Here is a 27200-nt window from a genome sequence, read left to right as displayed (position 1 = left end):
TATTGTATAGTCTAATTTATGGATAAAAGGCAGTTGATTTTACAGTGTGCCATTGCTTTTATCATAGATCACACTCAAATCAAATAAAGGCTTTTAAATGCAAAGAGAAATTGGGGTGTTCGGCAAAAAATACATGATAATAGATATCAGGTTTAAATATTAATATAGTAATAATATAATAAAATAAATAATAAGGATCAATTATGATTTGTGTTAATAATATTTATTATATAATACGTATAATGCAATTAAGGAAAATCTGATGTAAATATTACATACTTGCCAATTTTGCTCACCATGTAAACTCCTTTATTGCCATTTTGACTTATGAAAATGTAGATATGTTTTTTTTTTACTTATTTTAAAATAATAAGGTTATCTGTTCTGCTGATAAAAAATAAATAAATGAACAAATAGAAGAAATTCTACATCCAAAATGCTTTTACAGCATAAGAGCATGTTTTATTGTCTTATGTGAACTACTGTTGACTGACCTCTATAAAGATGTATTTTGATGGTGTGGAGTATTAAATCTATTTTCCTCTGCCTTCTCTCTTTCACTCAGGTCATCAAACCTCTTCTGTTCAGGACCAGCAGTACCAGTTACCAGTTGAGATCGACCCTTTGATAGGTCTGTGGCTTGTCAGTCATGTGTAGATTGATTTGTGATTGGCTGTTGTGAGTAGCGAGGGCCCAGCCCTTGGGAGGAGATGAGTGCTGTTTTTCACCCAGCCGCCATTCAGCTTCAGTTCAACATTTGCATGCAAATTGGAAAGCAATGAGCTGTGGCTTAGCCTGTACATCATCAGCTCTCTCTCTCTCTTTCTTTCTCGTCTCTCCGCCCTGTCAGACTGAATGAATATGAATGGTGTAATAATGTCTGATTGAAGCCGCGTGGCACACGCTGTCAGGACAATATGTCCTCCTCTCATCCCTGCGACCTGTTGATGAGAGAGAAAGAGGATGGAGGGATGAGAAAGGAAGAATGTGTGATAACATGGCCGCAGCCTCTGAAGTTCCTTTCTCTGCTCCTATTTATCTTATAAGGCCTCTCCCCTGCTGTCCTTATTATTATACAGTATAAAATGCCTTGCCTAATTTATCTCTGTCACTTCATGGCCACCATCTCCATCCCTACTTACTGTATGTGTGTGTGTCCATCTCTACCTTTCTCAACACCTCTGTCTCTGTTTCACACCACAACATTTTAGCCTTCACTCATTGAAATTCAATTAATTTCTAATATGTAAAAATCTTTAAGAATGTAAATATTTTATAAATATTATTATATGTATAGTAAAATGTATTGTATAAATATTTGTGTCTGTAGTAATGTAATACAATACATTGCAATACAATATAATATAATACATGCCCAACATATTTGGGCATCCAAATGTTTAGTTCAATTTGTGCAATTTATTGAATAATAAAATGCTATAATGATTAATAACAAAAATAATATTAAAATAATAGAATTTTTATTGAATTTGTTGAATATAATGTTTTCCCCTTGACTGCTACAATATAAAAGCTTTCATTCAATGGGTTGTTTTTTTACTTTTGAAATACCAGTTTGTGTGCCTGATTCCATTTTAACCTACCTGGTAAATTAACAAATATTAAATTTCGATTTCATTTTTACTTATTATATTTATAATATAGTGTTACAATACAGTATATACACTACATTAATACAGACTTAACAAAAACATCAAATCAGCCTCCCCTCGCCCTCCTCTGTCCGTATGTGTTGGAGGAAACATCTTTCATAGCTCATTTTCTTTCACTCCTGCTCCAGAATGTCATGTATGTATTTAGACGGACTGCATTCCACACAGCTCACATGTTTAAACACAGTAAATTCTGCATGTCTGTGCTGTTGATAATCTGTCCACTCGCTCCAGCACAGATGCAATGCTGGTGTGTGTCACGAGTGTGTCTGGGCCTCACCCACCTGCCTCTCTTCTATCACCCACCTATCTCTTCTATCTCTCCATTTCACTTTCTGTCCGTATGCATTTAAAAAAATCTGTAATTTATGGTCGTTTGGACACATCATTTGTTATGATTATTTTAGTCTTTTTTGCCAAGCAGGGCATTGTTATGTTTATGGTAGAGGGAAATCTATTTTATTCTTCTGTCTTCTGCTCAGTTACGTATTCATTGACACACAGTATTAATGACAAATGGCATATTTCTCAATGCTAAAGGTTTACCATATTTATAATGTCCTAATGTCAGGAATTCACTTGCTAGACATTAAAATAGACCTTTAAGGTCAAGTATTTTTTAATTTGTGCAATGTATGACTTTCCTTATACATCACTTTTTTTTCTAGAAAGTGTCGCACTGTAATTCTCAATCTAGTAAACTTATGTCAATCATTAATACCTAGTGAATCTTTATCCGCGTACTCTTTCTTTCTCTCTCCTTACAGCCAGTAATGTGGGTGCTCACAGGAGGCAGATCTCAGATCTGTTAGATCAGAGCATCCAAGTAAACGCTCAGTGTTTTGTCATCACAGCTGACAACCGCTTCATCCTGCTGTGTGGCTTCTGGGACAAGAGCTTCCGCGTGTACTCCACTGATACAGGTAACCGCACCGCCCCCCTCACCACCTCCACGTCCACTGTGACGCCGCCTCCACCGCAGTACACAAAGGAAAGGGTCAAAAGTCACAAATGAGCCTGCAGACTGCATTACAACTCCATCACCCCTGGGCTCAGATAGCTTTCTCATCTCACGGATGCACCATGACTCCATCTCGCGGGAGGAGGAAGATCAGAACACAAACCACGCAAGCGGAACTTGAATTTCAATACAACTTGAATAAAACACTCAAATGCTTCCAGACTCCCAGATATACATGCACACAAACAATACAATAAGAGAACAGGCAGATAGCTAGATAGATTATACTATAACTATAGTAACTATAGTTGTGCTGCCTCTACTGCCCTGATATCATTGTAAACGCAAAAAAAAAACACACAACACTAGTCAGCCAACAACACAGAAATCCCATACTTTCAGACAGTATAAAATGTAAAATACAGTGGAAGTTACAGATACGTTAGTTCTTGAACAGTGGCTGCTGATGACAGTGTAAATATAGAGGGTTTGGTCCATCAAATACCTCATTCACATCAATTGATGCTGGTAGTGAAGATTCCCTTGGACCAATCGATGATCAGTAATGTGCATGTGTCACATTTTAGTAATGGCATGGTTACTTAAAACCTCACTTGAGGTGGTATTAAAAAAGTAACAAATATAAGGTATGTAATGCAGTGAAAAAGGCCCAAAAAGTGAGTTTTGCTAAACCAAGCCTAAAAAGTATAGACTATAGAGTGTAAATTGAAAGTCCCTCAAATGCTTAATGTTTCTCTTATGAACATACACAGACTTTAGCATTCACATTCAGCAATCCAAAAGTGCATATTTTTTTTATTCATTTATTTATTTATTCATTCATTCATTCATTAAATTAATTTAAAACCACCAAGGAGCAGACCAAAATGCAAAAGATTAAAACACTAACCACACATAACACATAGTATACAAATCAAGCACTATAACAACTGCACGTGTAAGGTATTAGGTGACAAAGGCCAAGGAGAAAATATGAGGCCTGCCTGATGTAAGGAGGTTGGGCATTCCATAGCTTGATGGCAGCCACCACAAATGCACAGTTTAAAGTGCAGTATGAATTGGGGAGTGCATGAGCTCATCTAGTGTTTGTAATAGGCTCAGTAGAGTCATTCAGTCAATCCCTGCAGGGAGTACAAGAAATTATAAATATATACTTTAAATGTATGTTGCATCTCAAAACATGTATAGTTTGCAATAAGTAGTTTTACTCTATATGTTGTGTTTTTACAGGTAAACTGACACAGATTGTTTTTGGGCATCTTGATGTGGTGACCTGCCTGGCGCGCTCAGAGTCGTATATTGGCGGAGACTGCTACGTTCTCTCTGGCTCTAGAGATGCCACACTACTGCTCTGGTACTGGAACGGCAAGCACAGCAGCATTGGAGAGAGCGCTGGAAGTAAGTTGTGCAGTTTTAGCCACGCTGAAACTTGATCATTCTGCTAGACCAGTGGTTCCCAACCTGGGGTCCGCGCCCCCCTAAGGGGGGCGCCAGAGTTCACAAGGGGGGCGCGGGAGAGGATAAGTGTTGAGGTAGAAAAAGGCATAAAAATGCTCCAATATTATAAAGGGCTGTACAATTAATCGAAAATCCGATTTCGATTTCAAACTACTATAAAAAAGCATTTATCGAGATAAACGCTTATTGCATCATATTCCGCCACCTTTCTAGTTGTACACGTGTTGCTACTAAAAGCCCGAACGAGCGCGTGCTTATGTGTGTGTGCTCAGCAAGCACACTCAGTCAGAAGCATGCGACCGCTCAGCATTCGCTCATTCGCACTCTGAGACGAGCAGAGGAGTGCAGACATCTAAAGTCATTAACATGAGCTTTCTAATGGTCAAATAGGTGTCAAAACGCGGTGATTAGTGATTATTTATATTAACCCTCATTTGTGTAATAAACAAACGAGTTGAGAATCAAAAGACATGTGAAAGAGAAACCAAAGAGACAGCGCGAAATATTCCTGCTGCCGGTGGTTTCTATGATTATTAATCAAACAACTAGAAAATCCCTCACTAGTCTTGACTGAAGGACTGCTGTAGCTAAAGTGTTTTTCTTACAGTGAAGATGCATAAAGCACAGTTTGTTTAATATTTTTATTCTACTGTATTTATTTCTTTTTCCTTTGCAGGGTGGAAAATAACTGTATGTAAACACTTGAAGTCAGAATTATTAGCCTTCCTAAATATTAGCAACCCTTTTCCTCCCAATTTCTGTTTCATGGAAAGAAGTTTTTTTTTTTTTCCTGAATATAATAGTTTTAATATCTCATTTCTAATAACGGATTTCTTTTATCTTTGCTATGATGACAGCACATAATATTTCACTAGGTATTTTTAAAATACAAGCATTCAGATTAAAGTGCAATTCAAAGGCTTAATTAGTAATAAGGCAAGTCATTGTATAATAGTAGTTTCTTCTGCAGACAATCAAAAATATTTATTGCTTAAGGGGGCTAATAATATTGACCTTAAATTAAATATTTTAACCTGCTTTTATTCTAGCTAAAATAAAACAAATAAGCCTAGAAGAAAAAATATTATAGGATATACTGTTAAAATTCCTTGCTCTGTTAAACATAATTTGGGAAATATTTATATAAAAAAAAATTCTCAGGAGCACTAATAATTTTGACTTTAACTGATAATCGTTTTAAATAATCGTGATTACAATTATGACCAAAATAATCGTGATTATGATTTTTCCCTAAATCGAGCAGCCCTGCTATTATATATGTATTTTTAAGTACCAAATACATATATATATATATATATATATATATATATATCAAAACATATGCTTAAAATTCCAACATAATAGTAAAAATAATTAAAATAAATAACTTTAAATAATTATTTAAATTTTGCTCACTCACGCAATGTGCTTGTCAACGTGTCGTAAAGGCAAAATCAAAACAAAATCGGCAGAGAGACGTAAATGCAGTGATTCTTCAGAGGCGAAGAAAAAGATTAAACAGTATGGCAAAGCCTACCTAAATTTTGGTTTTATTGAAGGCCAAGACAAGTTAAAACTGATCAATTTATAGTTTCTATACATATTATATATTAATATTACACAAACACACACATACAGTATATATTGATATATATATATATATATATATATATATATATATATATATATATATATATATAGTACATATGTGTGTGTGTGAGTGTGTATTTTAATAGGGGGGGCTCCAATGTTTGTATATGCCTATGGGGGGGGCCCCTAAGAAAAAGGTTGGGAACCACTGTGCTAGACAACTCCTTTTCTGTGCTACGTCATTAGAGAAAATGATTTCATTAGTGCCTGTGCTCAAAAGAGCTTTGCGTTCCATACAAAAAGGGGTCAAAATCAGGGTAACATTCAGAACCCAAATCCCCAACCAGCGCTTAGCAAAAACACAAAGGGAAAGCTTTCATACAGGTGATGATATCAATGCTATGCAACAGCGTTAAAATCTCATTGTTCATACACAGACACACACACACGCACACACACGTCTGTCAAGGCATGTGAAATTATTTACAGCTCACTCTCAGAAGCTACAACTAGTTTCATCTGACCACAGCAGGTCTCTGCTCAGAAGATTGAGTTTCAGGCTAGTATCACACCATAAATGGAACGGCACTGCCTATGTGTGTGTGTTTGAGTGAAAGTGGAGGCCAGAGGGCCACGGAGGGAGACAGTAAATGTGACTCGGAGGTCTCCCGCTCAGGAGAGTTCAGTCCCATCTATCTGAGAGAGCAAGAGAACACTCAATAAAAGTGAAAAACGCCACGGGCTTCCCCTGCACACCCTAACCATATGGCTGCGCTGCTGATCAAAGCCGTCTGCACACACACTTTCACAAAAACACCCTTCCCTTTTGCTAATTTGGAGTTTTTGGATGCTCTACATGCTGTTAAGTGCTCTTTTACAAATGCGGCAGGATTTATGACTAATCGTGATTTGGGTAATGAGCATCTAAAATAAATATGGCTGTACTGTAGTTAGGTGGTTGAAAGTGGCATTAAATAGCCTGAGAGTTCATCTACAGTCAAATTAAACTCAATCTTTGGATTTGTGTCACTTGTAGAATGATACAAACGTTCAGGTTAAGGGATTCAAGTTTAAAGCTGAAAAAGCTTAAATTAAGGTCTGTCAAGATTACCCAAAGGGAAAATGACATTTGTGATTCTTTATGGAGGTGGTTTTAAACCTTCTTCTGTTGAACACGAAAGATGATCTTTTGTCAGATTGTAGTTGCTGGCCCTCATCGACTTCCACAATAGGAAAAAGTACTATGGAGGTTTGTGGGTGCCGGCTGCCACCAATAGAAGAAAGAATATCTATTAGGTAAATTATGACAGAATTTTCATTTTTGGGTGAACCATCCCTTTATGGTCACCCATAACTGACCAAACTGTATTAATTGTTGTTATTATTAATTATGATTTTGATAACACATTTAAATTTTACATTTCTATTTATTTTTTTTATAACTTTTTTAATCTTTAAATGTTTTTTTTTTTCAGGCCAGACATTTATCTTTCAATTTCTAAATATGTTTGGTGACAAAAATATTATTTTAATAATTATATCTGTTTAATAAATTTTGTTTAAATGCTTCAAAATACATTGCCAATATTCACTGAGAAATGGACAAAAATATTTATTTTTAAAATGGGGTGTATTTAGTTATGCTGAACACGATAGAACGATAGAACGATAGATAGATAGATAGATAGATAGATAGATAGATAGATAGATAGATAGATAGATAGATAGATAGATAGATAGATAGATAGATAGATAGATAGATAGATGGATGGATGGATGGATGGATGGATGGATGGATGGATGGATGGATGGATGGATGGATGGATGGATGGATGGGTGGGTGGGTGGGTGGGTGGGTGGGTGGGAGGGTGGTAGGTAGGTAGGTAGGTAGGTAGGTAGGTAGGTAGGTAGGTAGGTAGGTAGATAGATAGATAGATAGATAGATAGATAGATAGATAGATAGATAGATAGATAGATAGATAGATAGATAGATAGACAGACAGACAGACAGACAGACAGACAGACAGATACAGGGGCGTAGCGAACATTTTAAGAGTGGGGGACTGATTTAAAGAATTGAACAAAATTCGGTCTTAATTTACTCACCAAACCCATGTGAATACATTTTGAATGGCTTTCATATTATGCATATTCTTAATATGCAAGTCTATGGGGACCAGCAACTCTTTGGTTCTTTCTTTCTTTCTTTCTTTCTTTCTTTCTTTCTTTCTTTCTTTCTTTCTTTCTTTCTTTCTTTCTTTCTTTCTTTCTTTCTTTCTTTCTTTCTTTCTTTCTTTCTTTCTCTTTATCTATCTATCTGTCTGTCTGTCTGTCCGTCCGTCCGTCCGTCCGTCCGTCCGTCCGTCCGTCCGTCCGTCCGTCTGTCTGTCTATCTATCTATCTATCTATCTATCTAAAAAATCTCATCACATACTATTTTCTTTTGCCGTGCAATTATAGATTCTGCAGCAGACACTACAAAGTAATGCATAGTTACATAGATTACATAGTAATTGTCTCTCTTTGCTGTTTATATTATTTAGTGAATTTGTTACTGTACATATATTAAATATAATTTTTTTCCCCTATCCCTACAATTTTTTACTTGAGCCTATAATGTAGTCACAGTATGAGTTCAAATAGTGTGTTTTTTTGAAACCATACACGTTTTCCCAGACTATGCTCGGTGAAGGATTTCAGTATCTTCTATTCTGTGGACCACACTGCCATCTTGTGACCAAATCATGCACATCAGCAATGCCATGAAGCATGATTTTATAACTAATTGAATCTGATGCTGTTTCAATTCCAAACATTATTGCAGTAATGTATTTGTTCGAGGATTGCTCTGTTTAAACATCCATTGTCTGTCTCTATGGTAAAATGATACTCTCTAGTGCACGTTCGCGATACAGATAAATAGTATACAGTATATATAGGAATTAGATTGTAATCAGATGTTGTCCTAATGCGAACCAAATGGTGGCCGATGACGGGGAGGTTAAACGATACACCAATATATCAGTTTTATTGATCTTTTCAGGGCACAATCCGACATCAGGCTTTAATCCCCTGAGTTGTAGGGTATAACTCAAAGCTGAGACATTTAGGAAGTTTGCCACCTAATGAAACCTATACATCTACACTGTGTGTGAGAAAGAGAGAGACAGAAGGAGACCTGCAAGGTTAAACCAATTAAATGTGTGACTTTAAATCCAGTTAAAGAAGAAAAAAAAGAGATAATTCATGAGTTCATAAACTGTTATTTTTGACATTACCTGAACCAAATTACACACTGGCAACTTGTTTTTGTGAGTGATAGTAGAATGTACTCATTCAGATATCACAGTCGCAGAGCTCATTATGGTAATTAAGATTGGTGGCAGGATTGATAAACATCTGATTTAAGTGATTACACATACTAATGAGCTAACAGTAGACAACAAACATTAAATAAATAAAATGTCAGCAGTGTTGCTATCTGCAGCTACTCTGTGCTTTATGGTGTAGAATATTGTTTTCAGTCTAGGTGTTTATAAAACGCTTCCTTTTTGTGATTGTATTAATTATGTTCTGTTACGTCTGTGTCTCTCCAGCAGAGTTTGTGACGCCCCGGGCGATCTTGACGGGTCATGATTGTGAGGTGACGTGTGCGAGTGTGTGTGCAGAGCTGGGACTGGTCATCAGTGGCTGCAGAGGTAAAGCAGACACTAACACTTATCATACAGTTAGTTAGTTAGTTAGTAAAATTGTTGCTATATCTTTATGTATTTCATTTATTAATTATGTTTATGCCAAATAATATTCATTTATTTAATAGAAAGTTAGTTAGTTTTTTGTTGATATGTTCGCTCTGTCGAATGTGCTTTTTTTCATGGCAACGATGGCCAAATTTAACCCAGGGCTACAGTGCTCAGTATAATTGAGCACACCCCATTTTGAAAATAAATATTTTTATACATTTTTGGACCGTTATCGTAAGTTATTTTTTTAGATAAGCTTCAGATTTGGCTTCCGTACTGACTAATCTAATGTATATGCACAAATATAATATTGTATAACTTCCTATTAAAATATGATTTTAAAAGATTTGTGAGGGATGTACTTATTAATGCTGAGCACTGTATTTTACTAAATTGCCCTCTAGTTAACACTTTCTAATGTTTTTGTTTTTAATTTGAGCCAAATAATCAAGGCATATATGACTCTGGACCACACAACTAGTTATGAGTCATTTTTTTATTGAGATTTATGCATCATCTGGTCAGTAATTGTTGTATGGTTTCTCAGAATTGGACAATATTTGACAAATATTTGAAAAAAATTAATTAAACTTTTATTTAAAATTGCCTTTTGAAGTTGTTTAGATTTCCTTCTTAGCAATGCATATTAATCATCAAACATTACGTTTTAATACATTTACAGTAGGACATTTACTGAATGTTTTTCATGGACCTTTATAGATCTTCTTTACTCTATGTCCTAATTTCTTTTGACATACAGGGAAATTTGGCTAATGTTAAATATATACCTGTGCAACATAAGACACGATTTTGTGGTCCAGGGTCGCATATCTGAATACAATGTTAGCATCAAAAAGTGAGTGCCTTTCAGTGCTTATGTTTCATGATGAAAGCACATTTATTAGGTGGTATTTTGGGTGGTTTTATGAATGTAACTATGGCACCATTACCATCCATTCCTAGATTTTTCACTTTCTTTCAACTTCACTGGCTAATTATGATGCTATGACCCTGAGTGATGCTTGACTATTAGGACTTCACAAGAAAAAGAGTGGTATTGGCCAAAAGTCATGTCTGAGGGGAATATTTGCACAAGATTTGCCTTTAATGAGCATATAAGTTTGATTGAACCTACAGGGAAAACTCTAAACTTGGATAAGCTATGAAACTGACAGAATTATTTAGTACCTTGAAAAAAAATTTAAAAAACAGAGATAACCAAAATGCCCAAAGGAAATAAAGTGTATATTAAATATAATCAGATATTGTATTGCTTTAGATTTGTATTAGCAGCTATACAAAGCAATAAGCATGTTTCCTTGCATTTTCATTTTGAATTCTGTACTCATGCAGAAAGTTTACGCTCTCTAAACACAACCGTACAAAATGTCTCGAAATTCTACACAAATGTGACTATATTTGACTGAAGTGTGAAGATTTTTACTTTTGGCCATTAACTATTCTTAAAAAGCTTTTCTATGAAACTAGCAGTCTTAATTCCTAAGATGTCTTACTCTAATCATTGCCTCCTCAGATAAGATGTTTTTACCCTGAGAACTGCAAAAAATGCTTTACTTAGATGTTTTTGACTTGTTTCTAGTGCAAATATCTAACCATTCTTAAATCTAGAAGCATTTTCTAACCATTTTCTTGTTTTAAAAAATAAAATGTCAAAATTAAGTGAGTTTTAAAGGGATCTTTTATGCAATAATCACTGTTATAAGAGGTTTAAACAGTTGTTTGGCAACAGTTTGTTTATGTAACCAGCTTTTAATGGTAACAATTTATTAATTTTTAATTTTTATAATCACACTGTATAAAAACAGTTCGCAGAAACACCCACTGCATGACTCTGGTCTACAAGGTTCTTCTGGGTCTGGCACCTTTATACCCAAGTTCCCTTCTTCATAGGTCAAAAAGCCAGTATGCCCTACATTCACGTGAATCTTATCATTTGACTGTTCCCCGGTTTCAAACTGAAATGGGAAGGTGAGCCTTTAGTCATGCCACCCCCTCATCCTGGAATACACTTCAGTCTGAACTAAAAAATGTCTGAGCTCATCCCATTTAAATTATTTTGCTCCATTCTTTATAATAAACAAAAACAATCCATTTCCTAATGCATGTGTTTTTAACATATTGTAACTTGGTATAGCTAAATAATTAAACTATAATTTTTATATTATCTTTACTTTTTATTCATTATTATTATTCGTAGTATTATTATTTTTATTATTAAGTCGTGTGTTGCAGACCTCTTGGCCAGGTCACCCTTGTAAATGAGATCTTGATCTTGATCTTATTGGGTTTTTCTCTTGTTAAAAAAAGAAACATGTATATATAGTCTGACAATATGCTGACACCGGCATTTGTAGCTCCGCCTAAATCACAGTCGTGTTTGAATTTAAAGCGACACCAAAAATGGCACAATTAGGATCAAAACCTATAAAAGGCAGTTTCAAAGAGTAAAACATTATTTACATTATAAAACATTATTTTTAGAGTATATTGAGCTAAAACTTTACATACACACACTAGGGACATCATAGACTATATTACATCAACAAAGCAAGCTAAATAATCTGCCAATGGAATAAGCAAAATAACCTTGTTTTTCCTTTTGACATAATACTATATAGCTTACCCCATTGGCAGTTTGTTTTAGCTTGTTTTAAAGATAAACTCACTTAATTTTTATAATTTTTAAAACAATATGTTTTGCCTGTCTTGAAAACACTTCTTGATTTTAAGAATTTTTTGATATTTGACTAGAAACAAGTGAGAAAAGCATTTTTTGCAGTGTACATATGTCAATTATGTTAATTTCAGCAGACGTGTTAGGTCTCAAAGAAGACATGACCACGTTAGAGTGACAAAGTCATATCTGATTTGGTTTGACCCTTGTGTTGTCTGTATGTGTTTGATAACAGAGGGTCCCTGTTTGGTCCACTCAATGAACGGTGACCTGTTGAGGACTCTGGAGGGTCCAGACGGCTGTATGCGGCCACGACTTGTTCTGTCCTCCACTGAGGGTCACTGTGTCATTTACTACGACAAGGGCCACTTCTGTGTGTTCAGCATCAATGGAAAGCTATTGGGACATATGGAGGTGGAAGACAACATAAAGGTAAACATGATCTTAAACCGGTCTTTATAAACCATGGAAACAGAGTGGGAAGTTCTTGCATCCTTTTCTTTCTCTCTTTGCATTTCTTTTCTCAGCCTCTGTGTTTTATCATGTCAGCTGTCTGGAGTGTGATTAAATGCTGGCATGATTTGCTTACGGGCCTCCCTCTTTTCCTCTTTCCATCTCTCCTGGCTTCTAAACCCTCAGGGTCTAGATCTGTCCTTTGATCTGCTGGGCCACAAAATGCCACTCAGCCTGCATGTGTGTGTGGGTTTGAGAGTGAGAAAGAGAGCGATATGGCCAGCGGCAAGGCCTCCTGCATTAGAGGACACATTTGTCATTGGCGGGCAGAGCTCCTAAAATCGGCCAGCTCTCTTTTTGTCATTGCCGCTCCATCACTTTCTCTTTCCGTTGGGCCTGGGAAAATTCACAGAGCTCTGCGTCTCCCCCTCTCTCTCTCTCTCTGCGTCCTGCACACACATACCCACACCTGCATCCCATTTAACTGGCCGGCTCTGTTACGCGCTCCCCTGCTCTCTGCTGCACCGCCCTTGATTAGTTTCCTCATCGTGTCCAGGTTCCATTTGTTTTCAATAAACAGAGACTGCAGTGACAGAGCAGAGGGCGCAGCTTCACTCCAAAACACATTTCTGCATTATTTAATAATGCTCTTCTTCATTTAATAGTATTCTGATCTTTGTTAGTTTGTCTATGTACTAATATGTGCTATTTGTACATGTCTGCTAATTTGTTTTAACATTTAACATTTTAATTTAAGGTTTTGTATCATAGATATAAATCATTGAGCTAAATCATTGTAAAAGGACTTTATCCCTTTATTAGTTCACTTATTGAAAACACTCATTAACCTTGGAATGTTATTGGGGGTTATTATAAGGCGTTTGGACTGTAAGACTTAATTTTATAAGTAAATTGTAATCAATGTCAGTGATGTTTTTTGCCCAGTAAAAGGTTAAACCTAAGAAGTCTAACCGTTCTGACAGTTTGTGTTATTTGCTAGGAGTGAAGTTACGTTTAAGTGCTCATACACGGGCTTGGTCCTGCAGTCAATATTATAGACTACTCTGCTTTTAATAAAAATAAAATCAATTTAGTTTAGCTGTAGGCCTACATGAGACAATTATAAAGGTTGGATAACCAACCCACTTTTTTGCTTTTTATTTTCTAAAATTAATTTATAAAAACATCAAATAATCAATAAAAAAATTGTCAAATGTTGTAATTTTCATGTGCATAAATTCACACAACGTGCCTTAATAGACAAAAAAAAAAATCATTTGTGAATTATTTTGTAATCATATTTTTTTTTTTTTGCAAACTATCACAGTCACCTGTCCCAAAACGAAAATCTTGAAAAACTTTTAACATACACTGTAAAAAATAAATTGTTGAGAAAACATAAAAAAATAAGGCAACTTGATGCAGTAAGAAATTTAAGTTGTCTCAACAACAGTTTTTCTCAGTAATTTTTTTTTGTTTAGCTGACATAATTCTGTTTATTTATGCAATTTTGATAATTGTATTTTACTAATAAACATTATTTTCACATCGACTGAAGCAGTTGACAGTTACTGCTATTGAGTCAATAATTTTTTTCTGGATGTTTTTCAAGTATTTAGTTCTAGTTAGCATATCCTCCTGTTTTTAATAATTTTACTTAAAAATGAACACAAACTTACTACTTACTTCATCCATTCATTTATTCATTTATTAATTTTCCTTTGGCTTAGTTCCTTTATTCATCAGGGTCACCACAATGGACCGCTAACTTATCCAGCATATGTTTTACACAGCAGATGCCCTTCCAGCTGCAACCCAGGATTGGCAAACACCCATTCACACTCAGACACCTGTACCTCATGTCTTTGAACTGTGGCAGAAACCGGAGCACCCGGAGAAAACGCATGCGTGAATTATTTAAATAATAATAATAATATTTTTTATTTATATAGCGCCTGTCCAGAGCTCAAGGACACTTTACAAAGAATGCGACAAGAAGAGATGGTACAGGCAGATCAAAGATACACAAACATACAGGAAGTCAAATATAGCAAACTTTAATTACAAAAACAGACCTAAGAGACAAATGAGCAGAGTGCGGCTGGCTCAGATAAAGTGGTCGGTTTGGCAGATCAGAAGAGTAGTATTCTAAAAACAATTGAGTTTTAAGTAAGGATTTGAATTCAGAGATATTATAAGCAGAGCGGAGTGAGCGTGGTAGAGAGTTCCAGAGTTTGGGTGCAATAATACGAAATGATCTGCCCCCCATTGAAGAGAGGCGTACCAAGGGACAGCGAGAAGGCCAGAGTCAGCGGAAAGTAATGAACAAGTTTTGGTGTAGGGGACAAGCATGTTGCAGAGATAGGAGGGATCTAGGCTATTTAGGGATCTAAATGCAAGGAGGAAATTTTAGAATTTAATGCAATATGCAACTGGGAGAGAATGGAGGTCACATCAACAGTTCTGTTCAACACAAAAATGTTTATCAAAAAACTCTGTTAAACATGTAGACATAACATTTTAGAGAATATTGTTTACATAACATATATTTTTTTGTAATCAATTCTTATTCACAATTCTTAGTATACAGTTGAAGTCAGAATTATAAGCCTCCCTGAATTATTAGTGCCCCTGTTTATTTTTTTCCCCAATTTCTGTTCTGTTCTGGGAAGATTGTTTCAGCACATTTCTAAGCATAATAGTTTTAAAAACTTATTTCTAATAACTGATTTATTTTATCTTTTCCATGATGACAGTAAATATTATTTTACTAGATATTTTTCAAGACACTTCTATACAGCTTAAAGTGACATTAAAAGGCTTAACTAGGTTAATAATTTAAACTAGGCAGGTTAGGGTAATTACTCAAGTTATTGTATAACGATGGTTTGTTCTGTAGATTATCGAGAAAAAAAAATTAGCTTAAAGGGGCTAATAATTTTGTCCCAAAAATGTTTTTTTTTAAATTAATAACTGCTTTTCTTCTTGCCGAAATAAAACAAATAAGACTTTCTCCAGAAGAAAAAATATTATCAGACATACTGTGAAAATTTCATTGCTCTTAAAAATAATTTGGGAAATATTTAAAAAAGAAAATCTAAATTAAAAGGGGGCTAATAATTCTGACTTCAACTGTATATGACAGAAAAAGTACAGTGTGCTGAACAAATAGTGTTTTTGTTTTTTACAGTGCACTGACACAACTCGGCTCATGCCAGATGGAGTGTCATCTTAGTGTCAGTGTGTGTGTGTTTGTGCAGTTAGAGGGTATACTGTATGTGGTTTTGCGTTGGAGTTTGTGGGTCGCCGAGACAGTCTGATGCCGCAGTTAAAGTGAGTCTAAATAATGATATGAATAATGATATGAATAATAATGAATAATGAAAGTAGAAATAATGCATGAATGACTCTCCGGAGCCCACAGCTGAACGTCTCTCTGTTAGTAACCATTTTAGCAGACATTTCCCGAGCCGTCTGCACATACGCAATGGACTGCATTAAAGTCTTCATAAATCCAGTCTTTACTTGTGCCAGACATATCCTGACCTAACACAGACAGATCAGCAGATCAGCAGAAAAAAATCACAGTGGGGCATCATCCAACACAACCCTGTTGTTTAAAATCACAGCCTGACTGTAAGTCAGACATCTGAGTCACGGCGGCCATCTTGGAGCATTGTGGAATGGCGGCCCTGGAGGAGAGTGCTGATTTATGATTGTGACCTGACCCGCTCAGAAACCTGGACATCACTGCTTCTCACAGACCCTTTTCCAGACATGGTCCAGAGGGACCACCATGTATGCTGGATTATGTACTGATATATTATCTCGGACGTCTTTGAAGTAATAAGGCACATTAGAACAGAAGACTAAATTCATGTTGCAGCAGTGACCAAACATTATTATCCAATCACAGCACAGTCACAGGGTGGAGAGTGAATCAACTCAAACTGCGGGATTTTGGGATGATTCAATTAAGGGTACTATGGATTCTTAAAGGGATAGTTCACCCCCAAAAACATTAAATAACATTTTACTCACTATTTACTCACCCCAAGTGGATTCACACCCTTATGGATTTCTTTCTACATTTAAACACAAAAGAAGATATTTAAAAAAAATGTTTAGAAGCCTGTAACCATTGACTTCCATTGCAAGGTTTAATAGTTTAAGATTTTTTGTTTGTTTGTTTCGTTTTGACCCTTTGTTTTAAAATTCAGTTTGTTTTAATTAGTTTTTAGAGAGAGATTTACTAGTTTCTATTAGTTTTTATATTTTTGAAATTGCTTAGTTTTTATTAGTTTCAGTATTAGTTTTCACATATGCGCGTTATTGTGAGTTCACTCGTTCTCAAATTTGATCTCTGTGTACTGTTCTAATAACTGAATAACTCAGCATGTTAAAAAGTAAGTCTTTGTGGATAAGTGCTTACTGGAGACGCGAATCGTTTCAAATGATTCAGTTCAAATTGGTGAACTAGTTCAACCGGTTCGCTAAAAAGATCCGGTTAAAAAGAATGATTGTTTTACGAATCGGGAACAATGATACAGAAATTAAACCCATTATTGGACACAAATATGTTAAATTAATACTTCAAAGTGTCTGCTTGGGTCATATTTATGCTTTCACCGTGCTGCTGTCATGTCCAGATGTTATTTTGATGTTATTTTGTCATGGGAGCAACAGTGGGGGCTTACTAGAGGAGGACCAGCTTGATCTGGCCAATAGTAGCAGGATTACAGATGTGCTGAACGGCCATGAGTATGGCTCAAACAACGGGCGTAAAACTGGCATCGCTAAGTAAATAGATTTACTTCTAATAGGCATACAGTAGGCTTATGTATTAAATACATTTACAAAGATGAAAACAAAGTACGATTTTGCTATAATTTTATTTAGTTTCAGTAGTTTTGTATGTACACAATACAGTTTCAGTTAGTTTTGTATGTACACAATACAGTTCTAGTTTTTAAAAACTCTCGTTTTTTATTTATTTCAGTTAATGAAAATAATTTTTCATTTCTAGTTTTTGCTTTTTTATTCGATTTCGTTAATTATAATAACCTTGTTCCATTGTAGGAAAAACAAATACTATAGAAGCCAAAGGTTATAGTTTTCCAACAATTTACAAATATATTCTTTTGTGTTCAACAGAAAAACTTATGGCTGCTGGAAAACCTTGAATATTCTTGAATTTAAATATAGTGATTTCAAGATTTAAATAGTGCTTAGATTTAGGCTTGAAAGTTATTAAAAATTTAAAAATAATTTGTTACCAAAGATGTTATTATAATTAACTTTTTAAATAAACTTGACAATTTAATTCTGGAGTTTGGACATGTGCCTGTAGCATGATCTGGCCATCTACGCCCTTTGCTTAAGTAGGGGGACAAGAAAAAATGCATAAAAATAACAGCTTCATTAGTGAAAAATGCATGAAATTAAACTAAATCTAAATTAAAATAGAAAGATGACACACATGTGAGTAAATGACAGTGAATTCAATGCTGGGCTTGGGGCCATCAAATATTTTTCTAAGAATACTGTACTGTCTAGAATACTGTAGCAAATGGCATCTGATTTATTGTGATGAAGTATGTATTTGTTTGTAAATATATAACTTGCCATACTTGTAAAGTTCTAGTTTAGTTCTTAATTTAAATGCAATTATAATATATATTTTTTAAATCAGGTTTTTAAATTTGGCTTTGGAAAAGTTGTAAAAACCCTGTTATTGTCTTGCTATCATGAAATGAGACTCTCTAGTGAAGTTTCCCTTATGTAAAATTCAAATCTCAGATGTCTATTCTGAGGTTCCGCTTCATACCATGACTGAAATAAAGTTTTCATATGGTTTTGCCACAGTGTAACCTGAACTCGAATAACACACTTGTCATATACATCCAAACCAAATCAAGAGATCAGATGCTAGCAGACTCATAGACCAGCTGCCGTAGCAATGTGAGGGTGCTGGAGCGGGATCTAGCAGAGCAGTCTGTGTGATTGATTCTGCCTGTTTCACTCATCACACTGCATGTAGAGAAGGAGAAGAGTCTGTGTGAAGGGAGAAGAGCATCAAAGTTTACTTTTTTTATTTTTATTTTAGCTTATGGTAGATGTATGAGTTTAGTGCATGCTGTTTTAATTGGTCAGTCAGTTTTTTTTTCTCCTTAATTTATACAATATTGTAGAGAAAACAGATGGGCTGGTTTTTCAGTTATGTAGCCTATTTGAAAGTCAGTGTAAATTTATTATATTCAAAAATACTTATTAGGATACAAATCACATAAAAGACTGAACAAAAAAATGGTTTACAAATAAATAGACATAAAATATTTATAAAAAATAAAAACAGAAAATGGGTGGCACGGTGGCTCAGTGGTTAGCAGTGTTGCCTCACAGCAAGGTGGTCACTGATTCGAGCACCAGCTGGGTCAGTTGGCATTTCTGTGTGGAGGTTCTCCCTGTGTTTGCGTGGGTTTCCTTTGGGTGCTTCGGCTTCCCCCACACTCCAAAAACATGCGCTTTTGGCTGGAAGGGCATCCAAAACAAATGCTGGATAAGTTGGCGATTCATTCCACTGTGGCAACCCCTGATCAATAAAAGGACTAAGCCAGAAAGAAAATGAATGAATAAATGAACAACTGAAAAAAATGAACCTGTAAAAAAATAAAAACTAGACTAAAAACTAAACTACACTATAAATTAAATTAACAGCAAATTAATTTTATTTAATGATTAATAATTAACAATTCAAACAAATAATAAATTACAATTGTTACTAAATAATACTAAAAATTAACAACTATTGTAAATAATTTCTCAGTGGATCCAGTGGTTCTCAGTATACACAAGACATAGGCTGATGCTATTTAAATTAATACAGAAATCGTGGGGACATTATTTAAAATATATATATTGCACTATTTATATAATAACTATTCAATAGCATATATTTAAAAATGACACATAAATATAAATTAATGAAATAAATATAAATAAAAAAATGCAGGCTATTTTATATTCTTATGTAATTATTTTGTTCAGTAACAAAACAAATCAATAAAATATAATATATAAATATTGATAATGATAATAATAATAATAATAATAATAATAATATTTCAGTTAAAATATAATTTGCTTTTGTTATATACAGTAATCACTGTTGTCAAAATGAATGTTTGGTAATTTATGCATTTATTTACTTATCAAAAGCGTCATTTAAATATCATAATAATAATAGTGCTTTGCAATCAGCACACTGTAAAAAAAGAAAATTGAAACATTCGTTTTGCTTGGATTTATGATTACAATCAAAACATATAATCAAATCAAGACCTTGTGACATCTAACTCCAGTTCATCGGTCCATTCTACTTTTTGCTGTAAGCTTCACCTGTTTTAGGACCTGAACTATTCATTAAACCCTGTAAAGGAAAATTACCGGTTAATGCAATAAGTCAAGCTTATATATTTAGTCTAATTAATTACAATTAATGGCCACTTTGCTAGCACGCTGTGTCATTACTACATATTGCATAGAGGTGTGTGTGTTGATGTAGTGAATGAAAGACTCCAGTGTGTTTGCTGTTCTATATTATCTGTGTTTCTCATGGGACCTTTAAAGTGTTACACAGCCCATGTGCGCACAGGAAAACCAGATGAACAGAATAAATCTCGTACTCTGTCTGGCCTTCGCCGCAGGACACCACCGCTGTAGCGCTTTCAGAAACAAACTGTTCGCCAGCTCGGCCCCGTGCATGCTGGGAAAGAACGGGGGTTGCGTGCTTTTTGATTGGCCCTGGCCGCCGCTGGCAGGGCATGTTCGCTCTGAGGTCCACAGGGGTGTCAGTAAACCCCTGTAATCAGCGGCCAGCCGGATGCTCCAGACGTTCATCACCCGCTACAAAGAGCTTATTCAGTGAGCCCAGAGCATTTCAACCAGCACAAGCTTATCAGTGTCGTTTATCATCACAGAACATGAAAGACTGCTATAAGGTCAGGGGTCAGTTTCAGGGGTCAATTGCTTTTTATATACGCAGTTATTTTTTAACTATTATGATATCATATCTCCTTTTTATTCTGCGCCACATGAAACTTGTGTGAACTTCCATGAAACTATAAACAATCATTGAAGTGTTTTTTAAAAAAGTACAGTAACGTGCCATTATTTTCATCACAGTTCATCCATCTAATATTAGATGGACATTTATTAGAATTTACCTCACAATTAAACCTAAAACCCTCTGTTTTTAGGGTTAGGGTTAACCCTTAAAAAAAACAACCACTGCAAATAAAAGAGAAAATAATATGGAGGAACAAAAGAGTTTTGGAACAGATATTCATGTGATACTAATGTTACAAACAAATATCAAATGTAATTAGACATATGCCGATATTCGGTAATGCAATGTATTGTGACAGTGAGCATGCACAATGCTGAACTTCTAAATACAGCGAATAGTAATTATTTGAACTATTTTTTTTTTTTTTTTGAAAGAATATTTGCTTGTAATTGATGGTAGGTGTTTATAACAGCTCCAAATGCTTGAGGACTTAATTGGTTATCTCAATACTTCAAACATTTTTACATGTTATTCTGGCCTACTTTGCTGAATTAGTGATTGAAATTCTGTGAATATTAATAGAGCTATTGTTTTAACTGAACACTGTTCAATAAGTATCCAATACTTAACATTAATTCATTCATTTTCTTTTGACTTAGTCTCTTATTTATCATGGATCACCACAGCGGAATCAACCGCCTCTAATAGGTAACATTAGCTGATATAACTAAACTCACAAGGAAAACCACAAAAGCTTTAATAATCTTAATTTCTTAGTTGGTGCCTAATAACATGTTTAAATTGTAGTGGTAATCTGGTTATTGGTCACGTTGACTGCTGATTCACTGGTATCATTAATGATCTTAAAAAAACTGAGCTCTTTCTGTGTAGAAAAACATATACTGAGAACTTTTTATGCCAGCTATATCGAGAGTTTAAGCTTTTCAAAAATCACCTTCAAAACTTAGTCAAGACTTGCTCCAACATTATTGGTTTACCTCTGCAGAGTCTAGCAGAGTTACATGAACAGCAAATGTTAAGGAAAGTTCAAAGTGTGATAGGAGATGACTCCCATCTTCTAAAGCCTTTTTTTGTTCTGTTGACCTCTGGAAGAAGGTTTAGAAGCATCAAATGCTCTTCTAACATGTATAAATTTATCTTTGTTCCTGGGGCAATAAGGCTTCACAAACTTACATTTTAGCAAGTTTTAAATGTAACTTTTTAATATATGGGTCTTGCCTATGTTTTAGTACTATTTATGAGTTTATAAGTTGTTAAACTATAATTTAAACTTATTACAAAGAAAAATGAAAACTTTTCTCTCCTGGGAACACTTTAAAAACAAATCCCTCTCCCTTCCTAACCCAGCTCTGATAACTAGATTACATTTAATTAAAAAGTTGAATCATGCTTTCTTTTTGTAAAACTGCTTATTTTGGCTTTATATATTTTATGTTTTTACTGTGAAGCAAAAAAATTCTGTAAAATATTATTGCTTGACTTGTGTTTTACCAGGCATTTAACAAAAGAGTATGTACTCAAACGTACATGAATGATACTGAATATGTGTGCTAGACAGAAGGTCTCACTGTTGTGTGTTTGTGTGTGTGTTTTTCTGCAGGCGATGCTGCTGAGTAAAGATGGCCAGTATCTGCTGTGTGGAGGAGATGCAGGAGTTCTCAATGTCTGGCAGATTCACGACCTCAAACAGCTCTTCACTTACCCAGGCTGTGATGCTGGAATACGCTCTATGGCTATTGCACATGACCAAAGGTAAAGCACAAACACATTTTTAGTTTCTACAACTGAATATTGAAAGTGTAGAGTCATTCTGAAGAGATGGGATAATCACAACATATAGTATACAGTATACTGTATATGGACGGGGTCTGAACATGTCTTAAATATCAAAGCTTTTGCCCTTAAGACTTGAGTTCACTGAAATATTGTATTGTAGGTCTTAAATCATCTCAAAGGGGTCTTTTTTTTGGCCCTGTTAAGCTATTCATTAGGAACAACACCTTTCCAATCATCAACAATGCATCTCAATAAAACTTTTAGCAAACCTTTATTTGCCAATGTGGTTTAATTAGCTTCCTTACAATACCATTTGTTTAAAAGCTCTCTGTGTGTTTACTGTATAGACCATATATGGTGAGGACAATGATGTGAACAGATGTGCATACATTTAGTTTATTACCGTTTTTAAAGCTTGCCATTTGAAAAAAAAAAAAAAGAAAAGAAAGGAAAAGTCATGTTGGGGTAAAAAAATGTGTACGGGGTTGCTTATTTTGGCACATTGTAAAAACTTGTGGCTAAGAAATAACTAATTAGAATTGTTTTGATAGGGCAAGTAAAAATCCTTTCCGCTGCCCCATTAGACAAAAATTCTTACCACCTAGTCTTGTATAAGTATATCTATAATATTCTTGGGTCAAACTTTCATATTTCATCAATCTGCCCTGTTTTAAGTAATAACCAGTCTGGAAATGTATGTCTAGTTTTAGGCAGTTAAAATGTTTTAGTCATTCTGCATAATGGTTAAATTGATAATTCAAGTTTGCTGATAACTATTTTTGTCATCCAAGAAATTATAGTATTTATTTTATTTCACAGGAAACGAACAATATTATAAAAACATACATACTATACTATACTATACGTACGGGACATTGTATCAAAAAGGTACATTATCTGTCCCTGAAATAAAAACATAAAAACGGTGAATTAAAAGTATTTCATTCCACAAATTTCTAAAATAGATTTCTGTGTGTTGGTCTGGAAAGGAATATGTCGTTCTTTTGATTCTCAGATTTTTTTTTTCTTTATTAAAAACACTTTACAAATTTACAAACCCTGTCCTTGTCCAACTGAACCTATAGCTTTAATAGTTTTCTTGTACCAAAAGCTGTTATTTAGAGAAAAAAACATCAGAAAGTTTTAGTTGTTCTCATTCACAACAATTGATTAAAGACATGAAATTAAGAATTAATTCTACAAGTAAATACTAAAATATAGTATAAAAACATATTTACAGTTGTCCCCATGTTTCTGTCAGTCCTGTCACATTTGCATTTAATTTAACATAAAATGCGTGCAATACATCAGAAAATGTGCATTTCTGGTAAAATGTCCCATACATACTGTAATTAAGTTAAATGGCTTTCTGGGCATCGGGAAGAAAAAGGCAGAGAACCGATGGACTTTTAAATAATTTATAATGAAATAATAAAACAAACTTACGGAGACTGCCATCAAACTGAAAGTAAAAGTAAAACATAAAGTGTCCAGGCCTGGTCCTCTCTCCTTCCACCGATGTCTCTCCTTCTTTGTATAATCCAGAGCACCCCTGTGGGACTTGAAGCCGGTGTGCCGCTCAGGTGTTTCGCGTCACCACTCAACCGCAGAACTCATTGTATTACCACGGTTCTCTGCCCTGCCCAATCGCCACACATACATACTAAAATATTATATGATTACTTTTAGATAATATACTCTATAATGTCAACTGGTAGACTTTAAAAGCTCTCCTAAAATTTAAAACTGGCATTTATTCCATTTTCATTTAAATTGTTTTCTTAAACAACAGTCCATGTGGTGGTAGTATCTGGACAATAGTGCTTTAAAATCAGGTAAATTAAAAAGGTATTAAAAAAAATCATAGTTTTAATAAAATAAAAAACACTAGTCTATAACTGTAGTCTCTAAATGATTCTCTACAAATAAAGTGCATTTTAGGTAATAGCTAATAGAGATATTAAAAAAAGTTAGGTGAGCAAGTTAAAAATGTATTCTTGAAATTTAATAATCAATTTTATTTACAGTCAAATAGAATCAAGAATCAGACAATACAGTTTCCCAAAAATTAGTGTGTAGGAAGATTCTCATGCTCACCAAGGCTGCTTTTTTAGATCAAAAATCCATTTAAAAAATCCTCCTAAAATGAACATTATTTCTGTAATAGCAAAACTCATTTTTGGCAAACTTTTAAGTGCTGAATGATTCTTTAGAAATCCTTCTAATATGTCGATCTAATGTTGTAGTAAACTGTTATTAAGCAGTTTGTAAAGCAGATGTGCTAATGAATATATGTGCCTGTTCTGAATTTAAAGACCAAATTCATCAGATTATTGGTGAAGTGAAAAAAGAAAAAAGATCAATTCTAAAAGTTTCTTAAATAAAGATATTAAAATAATAAATTAAAAATATATTATATCATACTAAGTGTGTATTTTGCTTATTAAGTTTAAATTATTTTACATTTGTTTGTTGATACCTCAAAAAAAAAAAAAAAAAAAAGCTTCCAGTAAGATTTTGTTCAGATGCAATATCAAACATTACCAACAGATGGCATCTTGGCTCTATTGATGACCATATAAGGGCATTTTCATGTGTCTCAGGTAAATTAAAACGGTATTAAGGGCTGTTTTTTATATGTCTCACATTATATATGAATTAGACATCCGGTTCTAAAATAGTAGGAGCGAGAACTCAGACTGAGAATTTATTGTTATTTAATTGTGTAATTTACATTTTGGACATTAAAAATAATAACAAATATAAATATAAACAAATGGATAAATATAAACAAATGGATTTTTTTAACTGCCAGAATTAAATGATTTGATATGTGCATTGCTGTAGCAAATGAATGACCATTAATTACTCAGTGAGTCATTTAAAAAAATGCCACAGCTGTAAGCCCAAGATGAAGAATTAAGTAAATAAAAAGCAGGAATCAATAATGCAACAAATGTTCTTAGTCTCCCATAAATGAACTCTGCAGTCTAAATATTAGTGTTTCTCTGTCACTTCCAGATGCATCATCACTGGCATGGCGTCAGGGAGCATCGTTCTGTTCTACAACGACTTCAACAGATGGCATCATGAATACCAGACCCGATACTGACCCAGAGGAACACCCGCCACCCTTCAGAAAGGCACTACCAATAGTCATGAATGTATTCTACATATTTAAAGAAGCAAAACTATTTTTCAAGATAGCATTGCTATATTTTGTAGATCTTATGGAATTTCTTACTATCTAAATCGTAGGGGCTGGGGTTATATACTTAATATTTGGAGAAAGAAAAAGAAATCTATTTTTAGCTGTCAAAGTCCTATTTTCACCATTGCTCTAGTGAAAAAGACTGGTTTGAGTGGTCAACAGCCTTTCTTTCTTTTTAGTGTCTATAGATAGATGACTTTTTGCTTTTATTTAAATTGGGATGGGTGAGCTTTTTTTCTTCTCAGTTGCTGTGGGTGTTTTTTTTTTTTTGTTTTTTTGACAAGGCGCCCCTAAATGTCACATTTCATATCTATAAGTTGACTTCCTGGAGCTAACAGGAAACTGCCTCGTTTTTTGGGAGAAATAAATTCCTATTACATTATATCCATAGATTAAATTAGGTAGCTGTCTGCAAACATATCAAAGCGTCCACTTTAAACATTCACTTTATGAATGGAGAAGTGACCTCTTTTCTAATGCATTTCTCAATTTTATTGTCAGTGAGTTTTGCTTTGTTAAAGATGAATGGACCTCTTGTGTGATCACAAAATGATGTCACTTTATAAACTGAAGGGGCGAATCAATATATGAAGGGAGAGCAATTTAGAAAATGATGTTAATCATACTCGTGATTCATGAGAGAGGTGATTTGGTGTGTTTCTATCTATCTTTTGATCTTTTCTGTTTGTTTATTGTGAGCTCCATATCTATCAAGTGTTCCAGAACTGAACACATTTTCTTTTCTTTTGGGGATAAGGGATAATGGAGAGAGTGAAGAGAGGAAAATATTCAGATCCATTTAAAGCTTCATCAAACCTTTTTGAAATTTCACCATTGTGCATTTACCCTTGGTGTATGTAGACTGAATCTGGCCAGAGCGCAATACTATTGCCGTACTAGCTATCTGAAATCAGGAAATAAACAAGCAGACATTAAAATATGATCATAACACAGCTAGCTCGAAGTATAAACCCCACAAATCACACTCAGGGCAAGCAGAGGTCTGTGAAATTACAAAAAAAAAATAAAAAATGAAATCTCGGTTTGTGTTAACTAAGGTGTGACGAATGCTGTCTGATTCATTTGTTTGGTTTTAATAGTTGTCGCTATCATTGCTGTTATCTCATGTTATTTCCCAGCTGAATGGCAATCAGTTTGGAATGAGCGTTATATGATGTGTGTGATGAACTCAAACAATAAAGTGGCATTTTGTAACAATACAAACAGTTTTTTGTGTGCATATGTGTGTGGTTTAAGTTAATAATAACTCAGAAAAAAAATATAATACAAAAACAGCAATTAAAAACGTCAAATTTGGCAAAAATAAATACACGCAGTATATGTTATGTCCACAAGAGGTCATCATAACCAAGTTGAAATAAGTCAACACCTGATTCAATTTAGCAGTGCATTAGCAGATTTAGTTTTATAGTCTAGGACTTGGATCACCAAACTTGTTCCTGGAGGGCCGGTGTCCTGCAGATTTTAGCTCCAACCATAATCAAACACACCTGAACAAGCCAATCAAGG

At 34.5% G+C, this 27200-nt stretch overlaps 1 protein-coding gene across 7 annotated transcripts in view; it reads left to right on the top strand.

Moving 5' to 3' along the window:
- Nucleotides 1–26894, top strand: part of lrba (LPS-responsive vesicle trafficking, beach and anchor containing) — a 410338-nt gene extending 383444 nt beyond the window's left edge. For 4 of the 7 annotated variants that reach the window (XM_087237191.2, XM_087237187.2, XM_087237189.2 and 1 more), the window contains exons 50-56: nucleotides 566–631; nucleotides 2441–2596; nucleotides 3886–4053; nucleotides 9300–9401; nucleotides 12377–12573; nucleotides 22284–22435; nucleotides 25481–26894. In XM_087237191.2, coding sequence (XP_087093317.1) covers nucleotides 566–631; nucleotides 2441–2596; nucleotides 3886–4053; nucleotides 9300–9401; nucleotides 12377–12573; nucleotides 22284–22435; nucleotides 25481–25571 — 932 coding nt within the window. In that variant the 3' untranslated portion in view covers nucleotides 25572–26894. The remainder of the gene's footprint in view (nucleotides 1–565; nucleotides 632–2440; nucleotides 2597–3885; nucleotides 4054–9299; nucleotides 9402–12376; nucleotides 12574–22283; nucleotides 22436–25480) is intronic. The other 3 variants (XM_087237193.2, XM_087237192.2, XM_087237188.2) reach the window with 1 other exon arrangement.
- The last annotated feature ends 306 nt before the right edge of the window (nucleotides 26895–27200 follow it).

Source organism: Danio rerio, chromosome 1, assembly GCF_052040795.2.
Source record: "Danio rerio strain M-AB ecotype USA chromosome 1, GRCz13ab, whole genome shotgun sequence".
Taxonomy (NCBI): domain Eukaryota; kingdom Metazoa; phylum Chordata; class Actinopteri; order Cypriniformes; family Danionidae; genus Danio; species Danio rerio.
The sequence above is the reverse complement of the archived record's forward strand: the minus strand, read 5'-3'. Positions and strand labels throughout refer to the sequence as shown.